Genomic DNA, 17500 nt, shown 5'->3' with positions numbered 1-17500 from the left:
GACTAAGTCCAGGAGATCCAAGGGGCCAGAAAGATGCATTTCCAGCCGCTGTCTGTCGGTACCTGGGACCGACAACAGGTTCGACCAAGGAAGCGACTACCTGTATGCAACCCCCAGACCTCCCTTGGACCTCCGGTATGTATTCTCACCAATGTGGGGGAGTGGGACAGTAACCTTTGTCTAGGAGAATCAAGGTACAAGCAATTGCCTCCTCCTCTGTACAACACTTCACTGTCACATTGAAAAAACTCATGATAATCGAAATAAGATGCTGGCAAAGGCATAGGAAGGAAGTGATAGAGCCAGGCACGGGAGCATGTGACTAAGATAGGGATAGTTGAAGAGAACTGGCATCAGTTTTGGGAGGCGTGAGTTGGTAGGCGAGAGGCGAACACTGGGCGTTAGGCAGGCATAGGCGCCTGAAACACTAGGCGGTAGGTAGACATAGGGGCCCTTAACACTGGGCGGTAGCCAGGCATAGGTGCCCAAAACACTGGACGTTTGGCAGCCACTGACAACCAAAAGACTGGACACTTGGCAGTCACTGGCTCCCAAAAAACTAGGCGCTCGGCAGCCACTGGCTGCCCAAAAAAATAGGCGCTCGGCAACCACTGGCGCCCAAAACACTGGGCACTCGGCAGCCATTGGTGCCCGAAACCCTGGGCACCCAGGGGTGGACACTCAAGAGAGTTGCTGTTTTTATTAAGCTGGCCTATGTCAGCACGGGCTCTTGCTCCTAGACAGATTAAAGGCAATATGCCAACATCGCTGGAAATCTGTTACTTATTACTTTATGCAAATAAATGATCCATAATCGATTATCTACCTCATATGAAATTCTGACATCTAGGCAAGAAGGAATGCCCGGAAAATATCTGGCCCTGATGTCTACTAGGTTCTCTACAGCCCACTGATGAAGCAGAACTGTCATCATATGTAACTGCCGAGAAACTAGGCCTCCTTGTTTGTATATATAAGCTACTACTGTGGTGTTGTCTGACATCAATACCACTGAATGTCCCTTTACTCTCTCCCTGAATTTGTGTAGAGCTAGAAACGCTGCTTTTAACTCCAGCACGTTTATATGGAGTTCTCTGTCCTCGCAACTCCACTTTGCTAACACCATCAACTCCTCCATATGGGCTCCCCAGCCTTCTAGTGAAGCATCTGAGAACAGCAAGAGGTCCGGGGAGGGTTGTTGAAGGGGGACCACCCACTGTCAGATTGTCGTTGTTCACCCACCACAGCAAGTCTTTCCTCACTTCTGCCGACAAGGTGGTGACCAAAACTCCATCCTTCATTGTAGAGATCGAAGGTGTAGCCTTCCTTGTGGTACTAGCTTCTCCAAGGAAGTTAGGATTCCCAGTACAACCTGCCACTGCCTTGCTGGCTGTGTTTGTTTTCCCAGAAAGGCATTCACCACTTGTTTGCATTTCTCTATTCTCTGGCCTGTCGGGAATACTTTGGCTTTTATCGTGTCTATAACCATTCCCAGATACTCCAAACGTTGACTTGGATCCAACTACGACTTCTCCTGATTTATCACAATGCCTAGACAGTGACAAAACTGCAGGAGGGTCGCCCTGTCCGAGTAATTTCTCTCTGGACTTCGCTATCACCAGTCAATCGCCTGTCTAGATATCTTATTAGCCTGATCCCCTGAGCATGCGCCCACGTCGACACGAGAGTGAACACTTGTAAAAACTTGAGGAGACGTTGTCAATCCGAAGCACAGGACTTTGAATTTGAAAGCTCCCTGCAAGACTGAAGCGGAGAAATTTCCTTGAAGACTGATGGACTGGTATCTGAAAGCATGCTTCCTTCAGATCGATAGTCAGCATAAAGTCCTTGGTCCTGACTGCATGTAGAACTGTTTTTGGAGTTTCCATTTTGAAACTGGTTTTTCTTATAAACAGATTCAATGTTGACAGGCCTATTACTGTCCTCCACTCCCCATTGGCTTTGGGTACCAGGAAAATCCTGCTGTAAAAGCCCTTTGACGGAATGGATACTTATTCCACAGCCCCTTTTTCCATCATCTTCTTCACTTCCTCTTGCAAAAAAAATGGCCTTCTGAGACTCCTGAGCATAAGCGAGGTGAGGTAATGGCTGTTCTGTCAGGGGCGGGGTTACCTCGAACGGAATCAAATACCCGACCCTGAGAACATCCATCACCCACTGCTCTGCTCCCAGTTCATGCCACACCTTCCAGTGATTTGCCAGGCAACCCCCCACTGGTGTGGCCAAGTGATGAGAGGTGCCCATCCTATTTTCTTGAGCCTCTCCCTCTTCCCCTACTCCCCCTTCCTCTGTTGTTTCTATTGCGAAAGGGCCGATGAATTAACCTCTGGGGAAGAGGGTCTTGATGCCCTATTAGGGATGTTATGTCTCACTGTCTTCTTCTGAGGTATTTGCTGTTGCCTCACCTCCATAGAGGTAGCCTGACTGTTAAGACGTTTTCCTAACTGCCTGCTTTACCAATCTATCGTTAGTGTCCATCCTTCTATCTATAGCCTCTTCTAGTATGACCTCTGGCAACAGCAATTGCGACTCCAAGATATCCCCATTCCTCATTGCTAACAGGGAATCCAAATAACAGTGAGGCTTAGTCTAGCCAACGCTGCATCTCTCCTCATTAACAGGATATTTGCCCAAACATTGGCACTTAAGTTTGTCAAGTACACAATCGCTTTGGAACCTGATTGTAGTAATCTAATGAACAATGATTCATCCACTACCTTTCTTGTCACTTCTGAGGATGCAATCTCTGCCACTGCCGTCGACCAACGATCTAACCAAGAAGCAGTCTGAAAGACAGAAGAAGCTGTTGCTTCTAACGTAGCAGCCTCTTGGTAAGTCATCGAAGGGCACTCCATTTTAACCTGATCTAAGGTTAACCCAGGCCTTAACCTTACCACATTAGGGTTCACTTGCCGAGACAGCAAAGGGACCGTCGCTGTCGTATAATATTTCCTTTGTTTCATCATTGGAGGAGGAATAAATTTAAATGATCTATTAGATCTTCAGGAATTATCTCTTCCTGCAATTGTTGTAAAACAGAGTCCGCATGACTCGAACAAGGCAATTCATACAACACCTTGGTATCCTTTTTCAATCCAAATACCATGTCAATTCCCGGAGGAAGCATACTGGCAGGTGTTTCTGTCTTCTCCGAAAGGTTATTGAATTGACGAATCAAATCAATGACCTCCGCATACGAGGCCAGAAACTCTTGGTTTTCTTCTTCTTCTGGCTCTACCATACTGTGCTCCGCCACAGGGGATGTTATCTCACCACTATCCTCTGACAAACGGCCGGGAATCTCGCGGCCGCCTGCCCCTACGGCCGTGGCCTCTTTGATCTCTGATGGCCGCCGCCGGCTCGATCCCGAATAGTCAGCAGGGGAACGAGAACACCTCACTCATTCTCTGCTCACGGATCTAGAGCGAGAATCTCGTCTAGACCTCCAAGATGAAGGCCTCCTTGAAACTGAGATAACTTCGTCTCTATTAGGATTGCTATAATTTCCGAGCGTCGGAGAATTCGGCCTCAATCTTTCATCCAGACGGACCACCCCTACCACCAACGTATCAGACGAGGTTGCCATCTCTCTATTCTGAGTTCTTTTAATAGGAGCCTTATTATCCTTTGTCCGTATTTTAAACGGCCTTACGGGCGAAACTGGAACCTGCATTCTATTCTTTGCTGCTGAACTAGAGGAAGAAGACAAATCACGCCTTTTCTTTTTGTCTTTCTTAGCCATTCTCTTCTCTATATCCTGTAATTTCTTCATTACAGTGTGTACAGCCGAGTCAGAAAGCGTATTTGAGTCCGGGTGCAATGAAGTAGACCGAGAAGCAGTAGTCTGTGACGTCATCGCGTCTGCCATATCAGTGTGTGACGTATGTTGTGACGTCACCAATCTTGTAGGGAGAGACTGTGCAGCTTCTGCTAGCATCCGCACGTTTGCTGCCAAACTAACCCCCCCACGTTCTGCATCGCCGTAAACATCGAATTTGATGGCGTAGCCGCGGCATTATTTCCCATAAATTGCAAGCCAGGGGGATGAGGAACATTCAGCACTGCCGGACCCTGCTGGAATCGTGACGCCATATAATGCGACAGCAAACCCTCCAAGGTTGGTATGCCTGGTAGGCCTAGCGCTGCCCACGTACCTTCCATGCTATGCGCTTCGGGAGCCGGCACCTGGAACAAAGATGGCGATGCTCCCCCCCTACCTGCTGGGAACAAAGGAGCGTACATATTATGCATAAAATTACCCAAAACCCCTCCTGAAGTTTCTGATAATGAATCGCTAGGAGAAACTGAAGGGGTATGGGACAAATCAAAAGCAGGTGGTGAAACATATGGAGCAGTCTGGTTTATTGCCGATACAAAAGAAGCCGGTAAGGTTTGGTCATCCAAAGATGGCGTCACCTCCTTCCTTTTGTACTGGCCTCTCATAAAAGTTTTTCCACTGTTCCACCGACCAACCCCGACAAACAGAACATGGATTAGTAATTGTACATACGTTTTCCCTGCACCTACTACACGTTGGATGAGGATCTATCGACACTGAAGTTAGGAATCTAGAACATGGAAAGCCACTGACTCCTGGCCATTTCCTTTGTCTCCTCTTCGAAACGGCAGAAGATCCCGATGGTGAAGCGAAAATTTCGATCTTACCACTTATACACTCTTACCGATCACACTCACACTGAGCCACACGCAAGAAAGAAAAAAAAAGTAATAAAAAAAATGAAGAAATGGGAAAGGGAAACAAAAACGGGCACAAACTGAAAACTGGCTTTAAATCTGATAGACAGTTTTTAACAACCGTCTTATCTTACAAAGGCGGTAGGAAAATAACCTGGTGTGGTCACAGGTACGGCCGAGGGCATTCTGGTATACATTGCCCCCGTGATCCTGCTATAAGAAGTACCAATATTCCCTGGATCTTTCAACAAGTGTCAATTTTAATTCTACCGGTTTCCAGCTTGGTGCTAGTAAATCCTAATGTTAAGACCGAAGGTTTGTTCCATATATGAACAATTCTAAGCTAGTGTTTCTTGGATCTATAAGCTGCCTTCCCCTTACCATCTTTCTCTAACCTGACCAAAGTAAGACTTCCCATTGGTTACTATCCCACAATAGCCACACTTCGGACATCAGCTTATCTTAACCCAGTGGCAACACTTGCCCCCTACAACGCGTACATATTGTATGAGAATGCTTTAAGTAGCCTAATCTTACAACCTATCCCACGGCGAGAGCGAACACTAGGAACGCTAGAATCTAACAATCATGATAAAAGCTGGTTAAAATTCTAATGAAAGTTAACTACAGTCTGTGCACTTCCCTAAAAGAAAGAAATAAGGACTGCAAATCCAAACCAAAGTTGCTGCAAACAGCAGCAATGTTTACATCATGGTTGGCAAAGATGAAGTCTTCAAAAAAAAAAGAAAAAAGAAAAAAAAAAAAAAAAAAAAAAAAAAAAAAAGAAAAAAAGAAAAAAACCCGAATAGCTGCTGTTGTTTGTTTCTGATGGTTCCCCCCCCATAGAGAGGCAGGGGCTGTCACCTAGGTAAACAATTAAGAAGCACTAATGGAGAGAGAGAAAAAAAAATTGCAGCACGAATCAAGATACTTAGCTATGTAATCACAGGCAGTCCCCAGTTATCGGCGGACTCTGTTATTGGCGATCTGGTTTTATGGCACTAGACATAAAAATGATATTGTCATGTTACAATAAAGTTTTATACATACTTACCTGACAAAGATTATATACTTAGCTATAGACTTCGTCGTCTCCTGACAGCAATTTCAAATTTCGCGGCACACCCGAGAGTAACGCTACCGGTAGTCAGGTTATTTCTACCGCCCTGCGCCCTGTGGGTGGCCAGGACCTAAGAACCATTCCAGTTTTCTCATCAGGAATTTCTTCTCCTTCCACCTGTCCCTCCTTGCATGGGGAGGCTGGTGGGGCCATTAATCTTATATATTCTGTCAGGTGAAAGTATGTATAAAACCTTTGATTGTAACATGACAATATCATTTTTATAGCATTCAAAACTTCCCTGCCAGGATATAAGAACTTTAGCTGATTAGCAACCCATTGGTGGTGGGTAAGGAGACTAGCTAACCTACTGAAATAGACAGGTAAACAACATACGTTTGTACGGTTATTAATCAAACCTTGGTTTTTCCTACCTTATTAAGGCTGAAGACTTTGGCTGGCTACTGGCCTTGAGGGTATGCTTACCTCAAGAGCCTCAGGCTCGAGAGATTATGATTATGGCTAAGAAGTTTTGCCTTGTGGGTCTGCCATGGGGTCCTTAATCCAACTTACTCGGCAGAGCTAAAAGGCCTTTCGTCCATTGGGTGCTATTTCCACTAAACAATGACAATACACCTTGTTCAAGGAGCACAAAACCGATCCCGATCACCTGATCCTAACATCCATGTTAGTTTGCTAAGATTTGCAATGGAGTTATTTATTCCCCGAACTCCTTTACAACAAAAACCAAAAACTCGAAAACATAATTACACCTTTCATTACAAAATAAATATACCAAAAAAAAAAAAAAATTTTGTACTAAAAAGGAAGCCCCTAATAAGCCATAAGAACATACCCTTGAGCCCCCTACCCAGCAAATGACACCTATGCTCCCCGTGCCCAATGAGCCATCAGTGGAGCTTTGCTAATAGAACAAAACCAAGCACATATCTGACAAGAGGGTTTAATGTACGATAAAAACACTATTTTAAGGATCAGTCTTTGCTCCAAGACCCAGCACCTGTATCTGCTGATTACAGCAAATGGAACCTAGCGAGAAAGCACTTCTCATAAGGTCCACTCTCACATCCTTCAGATAATGAGATTGCCAAACAAACCTGAAATTGCCACCTCCAATATGTAGTCTCAACTGATATTTTTTAGAGACATATTCTTTTGGAACGCCAAGGACGTTGCTACTTGCTCTCACCCTCATGGGTCTTTAGAAGACCGAAGGATTCCTCCGAGCATTTCTTGTGAGCGTTCCGTTAATTGAGCCTTTCTCACAAAGAAAGCCAAGGCGTTCTTTGGGACAAAGGAGGCTTTGGGGTTACTTCAACCGACAGGCACCAAAGAAAGCCGTACGCCCCCCTTGTTGACAAGCTCCCATCTTCTTTCCTTCCTTCTCTAAATAATTATTTAAGAGCTCTCCCACGGGACCAGAGAGAACCTATCTATCTCTGCTACGAGGTTAGACAGGCCCTTTTAACCTCAAAACTTCTGGGGCCACCACCGTTTTTTGAACGGGGAGGTTTTTTGGGGGCGGTTTTCGTTTCTTGCCAAGAAAAACCATTGTTCCCTGGGAAAGAACATGAGTGGCAGCATCTCCTTTTGAACCCCACTGTGGAATCTAGAGGCGTGCCCAATTCGCTTCGTCCTCTTGGCTGTAGCGAGAGAACCAACCAGGCAATAAGCATTTCCTAGTGACGTCGCGGAAGGAAGCCAGATGTAAACGGCTCGAACTTTAATGCCGGATGAAAGAATTTTCAGTACCAACGTCTTAGATTCCAACCCTAGGTGTTCTAGGAGGTAGCTGGCCTTTTGAAGTGTTTGCAAAGGGATCTAATTAGATCGTGTAGATCTTTGTTTGCTTGCAATATCTAACCCCTCGATTCCTAGAAATACTGAAGAACAGCATGCTTCTGTATCCCTTTTAGTTGTTGAGGACAGAAAGGTGGTGGGAATTTCCTCCTCTCCAAAAGAGGAGGAAATCGGCAATATTCACTATAGGGTAGGTCTAGAGGGGACAGCTTCTGACTCTTTTACAAATCCACCTCCTAAAGACCTTTCCCACCCCTTTGATTGGTATACTCTTCCTCGTTCGAAGCTCGCGTGGCCTCAGCGATAGAGCCCGCAGCCTTGCGCAGAAAAAGCCCCCTTCGCAGTCTGACAAGTCTTTTCGATAGTCGAAGGCAGTCAGAAGCGAGACCTGGGAGGTTTGTGGATGAAACCTCTTTCGCAAGTGGGGTTTGTCTGAGTTAGATTTCTGGTCTGTTTGTTGGAAGAGATTCTGGGGAAGTCCACTATCCACTAAATCCAGTAACTCCCCTGTGAACAACCATTCCTGGGCTGGCCAAATTGGGGGATATTAGCCGTCAACCTTCGTGTTCTTCTTTCGAAGCTGACCGAACTTCCTGAGCACCTTCCCCCAGGATCTTGAACGGGGGAAAGGCGGGTATGCGTCCACACCGCACCGAATCCAGGAGAAACCGCTTCTATTGCGAAGGGTCTCCTCTAGGATCTTCCCACTAGAGAGCCATAAAAGATCTCTATTCTTTTGGAGAAGAAACGTCGCAAACAGGTCTATGTGGAGGTCTCCATCCTCCCCCACAGGACCCAAAGACCTTCGACACAACTTCTTCGTGTAGAAGTCCATTCTGTGGGAAGGAACCTGATCCTCCCTGCTCAGTCTTGTCCGCCTCTCACATTCCGTTTGGATTGCCCTTGGAACCAATCTTGTTGAGGGAGAGTTATGCCTCTTTCTTCTGTCCAGGTTTAACAGGTATCCTGTTGTTAACTGAAGAAAGGGAGGGGAAAGAAAAGTGCGTGCCTCCTTGGCTTGCGTTATTAAGGCCAGAGCCGTGGTGTTTGTCCGAGTTTATCTGTATCACCTCACCTTCGCCTCTGACTATCTCTGTTTCGAAGAACTTTAAGGCTAGGTGTATGGGCCACTAGTTTCCTTGCAATTGATGTGCCAGGAACAACCTGTTTTCCTTTGTCCAGGTTGCCCGACACCTCCCGTTGCTCCTAACGTTCACTGCCCCATTCCCGACCTCCGAGAGGCGTCGTCATATCACAGCTTGGTCTGGGTTCTGGCATGGGCAAGCGATTACGCCTTCGTATTTCTTTTGAAGAGGGAAGGGATCCACCACTTCAAATGATCTTTTACCTCTTGTGAAGCGGGAAGGGAAAAATGTTCCCCGAGAGTTTGTCCCGTCTTCCAACTCCACCCCACCCCCTTTCGAAGGAAAAACTGAAGAAGGGCGAAAGGTGAAGCCTCCCCGCCCATCTGAGAAGAACTTTTCCTAGTGAGGACCAGGGGTCCCTAAGAGGGCTCAGAGAATCCCTCGCTGAACTGTTCTTTTTCTCTAAGAGCTCGAGAAATTTTCGACAAACCTCGAGTGATTCTTTCTTGCGAAGGAAATACTCGAAACACCCCGAGTAATTCCATCTTGAATCCTCCAGATAGACCAAGCCGCGTGGCTGGGGAATCAGCTGCGACTTCCTTCCGAGGTTCACGAGTAAATCCGCCAGCGATTCTTATCATGGTTCTTTGTTACTGATAAGTCCCTCCAAGCACTGAGTCTCCGGACCTTGGCCCTGAATCAGCCAGTACTTGCCCAAGTAAGAGGAGGGGATGTTTTATTCCCCTCTAGGTGGAAGCCATCCCTTGCCACCATTCGCCCATCAGGTTGGCGAATACTTTGCGGAGCTGTAGACAGACCAAAGAGCACAAGCACAGAGCCCTGAATTGAAAGATCTTGTCTCCTATTTACAAAACGAACGAAGATTTTCTTTGACAAATGGTGAATGGGAAGCGTGGAAATATGCATTCTTGTCTTGGCAAGTCCGAAAGAGACCATCCAATCTCCTGGAACGATAGATCCGACATTAACTGAGGCGAGGACGTTTTCCATGCGAAACTTCTTTTTTCTGAACAAAGCGGATTCAGAGCGCTTACGGTCCAGAAACTGGTCTCCACCCCCCCGATGCCTTTGGTACTAAGAAAAAGGGCTTTTGATGAAAATCCCGGGGAGTGTGGATCCTGCACAAGTTTCGATGGCCTCTTTTTTCCCCACATTTGTTCCACCATTTGAAGGAGAGTCCTTTCTCATTAACCGGGTCCTCTGTCCACCTCGCTGACAGTTTCCCGAGGCGTAGATGTTAGGGGAGGGCGTTTTCTCGAAGGGGATTACATATCCCATTCTTTAGGTACAGACCACTGACCAATGGTCGGCTCCCCTTTTTTTGCCCCATACTCCTGCAAAATTCATGAGTCTGGCGCTCCCAACTGGTGCTTGAAGGAGCAACAAGTCCAAGTTTTGGATTTTCTTGAAGGGCCTAAAGGAAGAACCTTCCTCTCTTATCAGAGCTCTTCTTTCTGGCAGGGGGACGACCGCCGCTTTACCTTCCCCACGAAGGGCTGCTGAGGATGGACGAGAAGGTCCCTTCTTAATCGCCGACACTACAGGGGCGTTCCTGTTTCTTGGACGTTTGTTTGGTTAGTAGGTTTCTTGTCGTCCCCTTCGTCGGTTAGGCGAGCGGAGATATATCCTTTCACTAGCTGAGAAGGAAACAGAGGAATGACCGATAGACTTGGGCGGAACAATAAAGCAGGTCCCTCTGGCTCGCAGGGAAACCCCTTTTTGATAATAGGGATCCATATACTGATCTCTTTTTCAGGCAAACCAGCACCAAAAAGGGTAAGCCCACTTCCACCCGGAACCGTCCTGTACTGCCTTGTCCCTGGCAAACACGGACGCTATGGAGATCTCTGGGTTTTTAACGAAACTCCAGATCTTTAGCTTTGTTGGTCCAGAACTCCGAGTGACCAATCCAGAAAGTTGAAGCACCTCTAAAGTGACAAAAAGTCCCGTTTAGAAAGTGGGTTCAACTCTGAGTGCTGCCAACGTTCTACTCTGACCGAATCCTGAAGGAGTGACTTCTAGAGGTCCTCCCACTAACTGGGAAAAAGTCCGCATCTTGCAGAGGCAGGCAGAGAAACAAAACCCATATTCTCTCCTGTCCCCATACCAAATACCTCTCTTTGCCATGTAGTTTGGAAGGAGGCCGATGCGAGAAAAAAAATATATATATAAAAAAAAAATGAAAGAGACCGTTTCCTTTTCCTGAACGCTTTCTTCTTGGTCCATCCAAGAATCTAGAAAGAATGGAGAGCCTTCTTCCACGTATTCGACATTTGGCAGGCTTCATTTTTCCAAAAATGCCGAGATTTTTTGCCGTAGCCGAGTTCCGAAAAAGTAGAGACCCGAGGCGGAAGGAAGGAGGACCCGCCCGGTACTAAGAGTAATCTCCAAACCTCTTGAAGCGAATAATGAGGCTAAGACCCTTTATAACTCGAGAGTCCCTCATTAGCAGAGGTTCGTCATCAGAACAACTCGTCTAAACCTCGATCATGACGAAGGAGAAATGTTCCCACGGAAGGAAGGAAAAGTCCTTCCAAGACCTCCTACGCTCTTGAAGGGAGGGAGGAGCTCCTATTTTGAGAAGAAGGTCCATGAAATTTCCAGGAACGAGTCTCTGACTTCCTGCCTCCTTGGCTTCCGGACATTCCTCCGGGACTCCGGACCTCCGGACCTTCCGGACTCCGGACTCCTGCCGTCCTCGCCTCCAGCCTCCCTGCCTCCTGCCTATCCTGCCTACCTCGCCTCAAACCTCACCAATTCCTGGCTCCTTGCCTCCTCCTGGCTCCTGGCTCCTGGCTCCCTGCCTCCTGCCCTAGGATGACTCCCAACCAACTCCTGGCGCTTGGCTCCTGCCTCCTGAGGTTGACCATCCTCACATCCTGGATCTTTGGCTCCTGCCTCCCCTGGGTGACGTCCTCCACGTTCCTTGGCCGGTTGTCCAGGGAACGCTGATAGGTTCATCCAGGTTCGTTACCGGAAACCTCACCTCTATTAGGAGTAATCGATCCCTGGTCTGCAACATACCTCCATAACGTCTGGAGGATCTTTTGATCGGAATGGAAGGGAAAGTCTTTCCTTCTAGGGATGGCTCCCTTTGACAGGAACTGTCCTAACGAAAAGGGAACGAAATCTGGCTCTTTGCATCGCCATCATGAATCTCTTCGTAACCTCCTCTTTATCCTCTTTTCGGGTAGGATGGGAAGGAGGGAGGGGGGAGGAGTCCATCGCCATCCACCTCCTGCCATCCTTCTCACTTTCTGGTTTGAAAGAATGGCTCTTCTTGCCTTCTTCTACTCCCGATGGGAATAGACCTCCTCAGGGAAGGTTTTTTCCTGGGCTCGAATCAAGTAGTCGAGGAGCCTTCCAACCTCCTCTTGAGGTTTTTTTGGGCCGAAAAGATAAAAAAAGATCAGAAGACTCGATCCTAATCTCCCTCCAATCACGGTCTAGGAAATGAAGATCCCGAGTCGACGAAAAACACTCACGCAGGACGCGTTTTTTTACCATAATAGGAGGAGGAGCGATCCTTGGCAGTTCTGGGGTCATCAAGAACCGCCGCAAGGGACACCTGATCGTGGTGGGGATTCTCCACAACCATCCTTTCGGTTTTCCGACATTCCTTCTCCTCTGGACAATGTGAGCTTGAAGGAAGCGGTCTAGACCTAGGAGGGCGTTGCTGAGCCGACCAGATGCGCCCCCGTCCACTACACTGGGGACACGGCTTATCATCCTGTTCCCACTGAAATTATCACTAGCCTTACCTTGTATGGCAGCCATTTTTGTTTTCCCATCAACTTGAAGGCTGCTTGTTTAGGATCCGCAATGTTTCTTTCGCTGATCTACAGGTTCTTGCCAATCGGAGAAGGGGCTGCAATGGAAGGAGAACGTTAGCAATAACTTTACCCTTTGGGGAAAGAGTTCCCAAGCTTAGGACATTAGTTCAGATCTAGAAACTACTTAAACTTCTATAAGAAGCCTTCCTCACCCTCTTTATCTCTCTAACTTTTTTTAAATAATTAGTTTAGATTCTTCCATTCGTTCTCACCGTTCAAATTCTCACATTCCTTACAACGTATTAGTAAAAGAAAAGAACATTCATACCTCCCTGCAACCCTTGCATTGCATACCGTGGTGAGGGTCTACCGAAGCTTTACGGCAACCTCACCTTAACAGCCTATATATTCCACACAACGGCCTCACAACCATTCCAGAAGTCGAACATTTTTAAAAGAAAATTCCCAAAATCCAAAGTCCACCAAAACAGTCCACCAAAAGGCGCATGCCAATCCAACAATCCAAGATACGTTCACCAAAAGTCGGTTCCAAGAACGTATCAATTCGCCGGTGAAAAAAAAGAAAAAACCAAAGTCGAGGAGGAACCAACAACAATGTTGATGTGTTCCGGCGACAGCAAGAATTTCTGATTAAAAACGGGAATGGTTCCCTAGTCCCTGCCACCCAGGGGCAGGGCGGTTAGATCACCTGACCTACCGTAGCGTGTTGGCCACGAAGAAATTTGAAATTCTGTCGGAGTACGACGAATCTATTACTAAGTATATATCTGGCAGGGAAGTTGAATGTATAAAAACTGGCAATTTATGGTGCCATAACGGGCCGAGTTCCAGTTATCGGTGCCATAAGGGTGCATATGGCCATTGCCAATGACCGGAACCCCATTATTGGTTGCCATAAAGCAGTTTTCGGTTATGGCAGTTTTTTACTTATCACCAACCAAACCCCCAAGAAAACGGAACCCCCCACCCCCCCCCCCCAACCCCCCCCCCCCCCCCCCCCACCCCCACCCCCCCCCGGATAACCAGGGACAGCCTGTACTTGGGAAGTCACTTATATGAAAATGCTGATTTCTTGCTGAATTACATATAGCCTGTTGGATAGCATTCATTCTCCTGTGCCAGCCATATTACTGGGACTTCGTTACCTATCTGATTTGACCACTTATCAAGAGGCCTAACCTCTAAACTATTCTATTCACATGTTATAGCTTTCCAATTAACTTCCAGTTTTAATGTGCATCCATCTCACCTTCTTGAGAGCAACCTGTGTGTAGGAAATGGAATAGTAGTGTACTATTTTAAATCTAAACACTAACTTCTGACACTATTTTCTGCTCTCCACTTGCATGTTTATACTACAGGAATATGCAAGCATCAAAACAAGTCAAACGTACAACTTACCCTAGGGGGTCCAATAATCATGCCTGTCCAGTTTGTAAGGGTCATGTCTGAATCATCCTCTAGACCCCAAGATATGGTTCCATCACCTACACCTTTTTGCCCAGCTTCTAATTCTTCTAGAAGACGAAAGTTACGCGGGACCACTGTTGGAAATAAAACTCAAAATAAAAAATAATATCAACAACTGCTAAGCCACACAATGTTACTATAAACACAATGAAAATAATTATTAAAAGACATGATGGCAACAAAATAAACTAGTACTGAGCTCCTTCCCCCCCCTTACCCCCCCCCCCTACCCTTTGACTTTATAAGTGAATGTAACATTTAAGATATTATATATATATTTATATTATAAGATATATTATAATATTATTTATATTATATATAATATATATAATAGAAATGTTAGTTTATTTATAAATGTATTTAGAAAAAAATGTTTGAACCCTTTCTAATCCTCCTTTGAGCCCAGCCAGGTAGTTCCTCAGGCCCAGGTCAGTCAACAACTGTAGTGCTTAAAGATGTTTATAGCTGCAGAAACATTCACATATATAAAACTAATTTTCTTGATGTCATCTTTTTCACATGAATCATATACACAAAGGTAGTTGAAAAGTCAATAAAATGCACTAATCTTTACATACATTTTGATTACATATGTATTTCTTTCATGAAATCTCTAAAAACAAAATAGTGAAGTAAAATTAATGGAGGAAAAATGTTATTGGTATGACTTGAACAGAGATTCAGCAAAATTCTACTTCTCCATTATCTCAACTGACTTATTATTATTTAAGGAGACATTCATGAATGTCATGGTCAAAAATAATTTGAAAAATATTTTCACAAAAACAAAAAAAGTAAAAGCATTTCCTTGTGTGATTTTTCATAAACTGGTAACCAGCAAAGCATTTCAAGATTTCAAAATTTTACAACCATTGGCCTTTGGAAAAGATTACTTTTTCTTTAGAAATTATCAGTAACCTAATGGTGACTCCATATTCAATTGATTAAATTAAATTTCTATTCATTATTTACTAAACAAACTCTCTTATATTATATTGCATATCTTCTGCAGCCTTGTATTATCTTAAGTAAAAACTGAACTAAATCCACACAAAAACCAACAAATTTTTTAATCAACTTGAATTTTTTTAAGACCGAAGTTTGGTTCCTCGGTAGAACAACCTGATAACTTCATTATAGTACAAAGTACAATAACTCATCTTCACTGATTCGTGTTGTGCGAATTCACAATAGTGCCAACTTTTCATTGGAACCTAATTAATTTATTAAATGAGGGTATTTCACCAGACAAACGTGAACACAAACGCGAAACATTTTTGAATTCCTGGAAGCAAAACCTGAAAGGTTGTTTTGTTCATAATTTTTTTTTTTTGTTTTTTTTTTTTTTAAATGAAATTTACAAGTTTTCAAGCTTTGTGTAAATTAAATAATATTAAATATAAATAATTTCCCTCCCTTAGTAAGCGGTGGCGTAGATCATTTTTATCTATTTTTACCCTTAGCTTCTAAAACTGTAAGAGCTGTATTAGTTCAAATACAAAGCACTGCTTTTTATTTTTCATTCTAAAGAAAGGAATTTTCAAACAAAACAAAGAAGAGGAAACGGATAAATTCAATTTCTTAACAGTGGTCGTGTTGTCATCTAAAAATAGATTGGTTAGTCGGAAGGGCGAAAGAAGTGAGAACTATGTTGTATGTATATAATCTTCACACACACCTATATTTTTACCAACCATTTATGTCTATTTTTATGAGTAATGCATTAAGCTAATTTTTAAATTAAATTTCAGTAACATTAATTTAACTTAAAAGTTACCTTAATATTTAGGGAGCATGATAGAGTCATATTTAGTTTTCAAACTCTTAGCATATATAATTTGTTTGTTTGTTCGTATTGGTGCTTTTACATTGCATGGAACCAAGTGGTTATTCAAGCAACAAAGGGAACCAACGGCTTTATGTGACTTCCGAACCCCAATCGATCGAGGTGAACTTCTAGTTCACCTAAGAAATATACATCCTCTCACCTCCACTCCCTCGAATGGAATGCCTAGGAAATCGAAACAGCGACCATCCCCGAGGTGGGTACGACTAATACCAAGAAATCCAAAGCCACGCCGCTGAGGCGCTTTATTTATTTATTATTTTTATAGAACCATAGTAAATGATTTTATTTGAAAGGCATCGGCGTATGTATCCAAGTTGCCACTAAGGAAATTGGGCAACGATGACCGTTGCAATTCCTAGTACCACATTAAAAGGTTACATTTGTTTTTTTCCCGTTACAATTGATTAAAATTTAAAAACGGAAATTTATTGCAGCCATACAATTAATTCAAAATACTATAAAAATAAAAAAGACAAAATAGTAATATAGACTTAATAACTTGAAAGTGCTGGTCACAAAATGTCACACGTACAAAGCCTTGAAAAATGATTCCCATTTTATTTAAGTAGAAATTTGGAAGTGAAATTAAAACAAACAAAATTATATAATTTACAATCAAATAAGCACTGCTGTGGAGTTTTCCAGTTGTGAGGACAGTAAGGATAATAGGGTAAACAATCCGGACGGACGTCCCACCATCATCAACTGCTTGGATGGGTTCCTTATTCCATTTCGATATTTAATTGGTGAAACCCAAGGAATTACAATTAACGAACTCTAAGGCATACCAAATCAAAAGATTGAAGTTTTCCGTCAAACATAAATGGTGATATATTGAAAGCCCAATACGAACTAAAAGAAGCATGTGAACCGCTCTGTTCGTAAAAGATGTTTTTCAAAGGCAGTTTTGAAATCCAATATGGCTGGCTATCGTGGTGGCTGGACGGTCTGGTCACGAATGGACACACATCTTTCCCAGCACTTCGATTTTAACTTTGAACCATGTTAGCATATGTAATGGTAACTGTTTATTGATCTTACTCAAGATTGGCAGTTTGTACTCCCCAGCACAATAAACTAACATTTTGTTGCCTATATTAGTGAAAGTATGACTTTGGTTTTACTTCCCTGAGGGGGTCATGGTTAGGAACTGAATTCATTTTTACCATTGTAATCCGGTGGGTTTTATCCTTACTGGCCATCACAACTGAAACTCCAACAGTGCTTATTTGATTGTTATTATTAACACATTTTGGTTTAATTCACTCCACATTTTGCACTTAAACCACGTTTGCTGTTCCTGGTTCCTAATTGCGCCACTCCCACAAACGACAGTTACGAGCAGCAGGCGACGACACTGCAAAGTTTTATTCCCTTGAATTGTTTACTTTACGCATTATTTAGTTCAACTTTTTATTTCAAAATGTTTTATTCGATGGCAAAAAAATGGTCTATGTTACCCCTTTTTTGCAACCCAATTACTCCCTGAAAAATTGACAAGATATTCTAAAGTAGAATCCAATTCAATGTTTTCTAACCTTGTCGTAACATCTGGCTGCCGCCAAAACCATAAGCAGAGCAGAACTGACGGGTAAGGTCGATTATAAGGTTATTTTTATTTTTTTTTCTAGCACTTTTCATTAGTATTTTAGATTTTTTTTAAAATATCTTATTGCCCGAAATA

The 17500-nt window shown here is 43.9% G+C and overlaps 1 protein-coding gene across 1 annotated transcript in view; it reads right to left on the bottom strand.

Moving 5' to 3' along the window:
• Nucleotides 1-17500, bottom strand: part of LOC135218428 (ubiquitin-conjugating enzyme E2 variant 2-like) — a 47006-nt gene that overhangs the window by 25327 nt on the left and 4179 nt on the right. Inside the window, exon 2 of the mRNA XM_064254742.1 lies at nt 13899-14041. Coding sequence (XP_064110812.1) covers nt 13899-14041 — 143 coding nt within the window. The remainder of the gene's footprint in view (nt 1-13898; nt 14042-17500) is intronic.

Source organism: Macrobrachium nipponense, chromosome 9, assembly GCF_015104395.2.
Source record: "Macrobrachium nipponense isolate FS-2020 chromosome 9, ASM1510439v2, whole genome shotgun sequence".
In the NCBI taxonomy this organism is placed as follows: domain Eukaryota; kingdom Metazoa; phylum Arthropoda; class Malacostraca; order Decapoda; family Palaemonidae; genus Macrobrachium; species Macrobrachium nipponense.
Note: the sequence above shows the minus strand (reverse complement) of the source record. Positions and strands in the feature narration are given on the sequence as shown.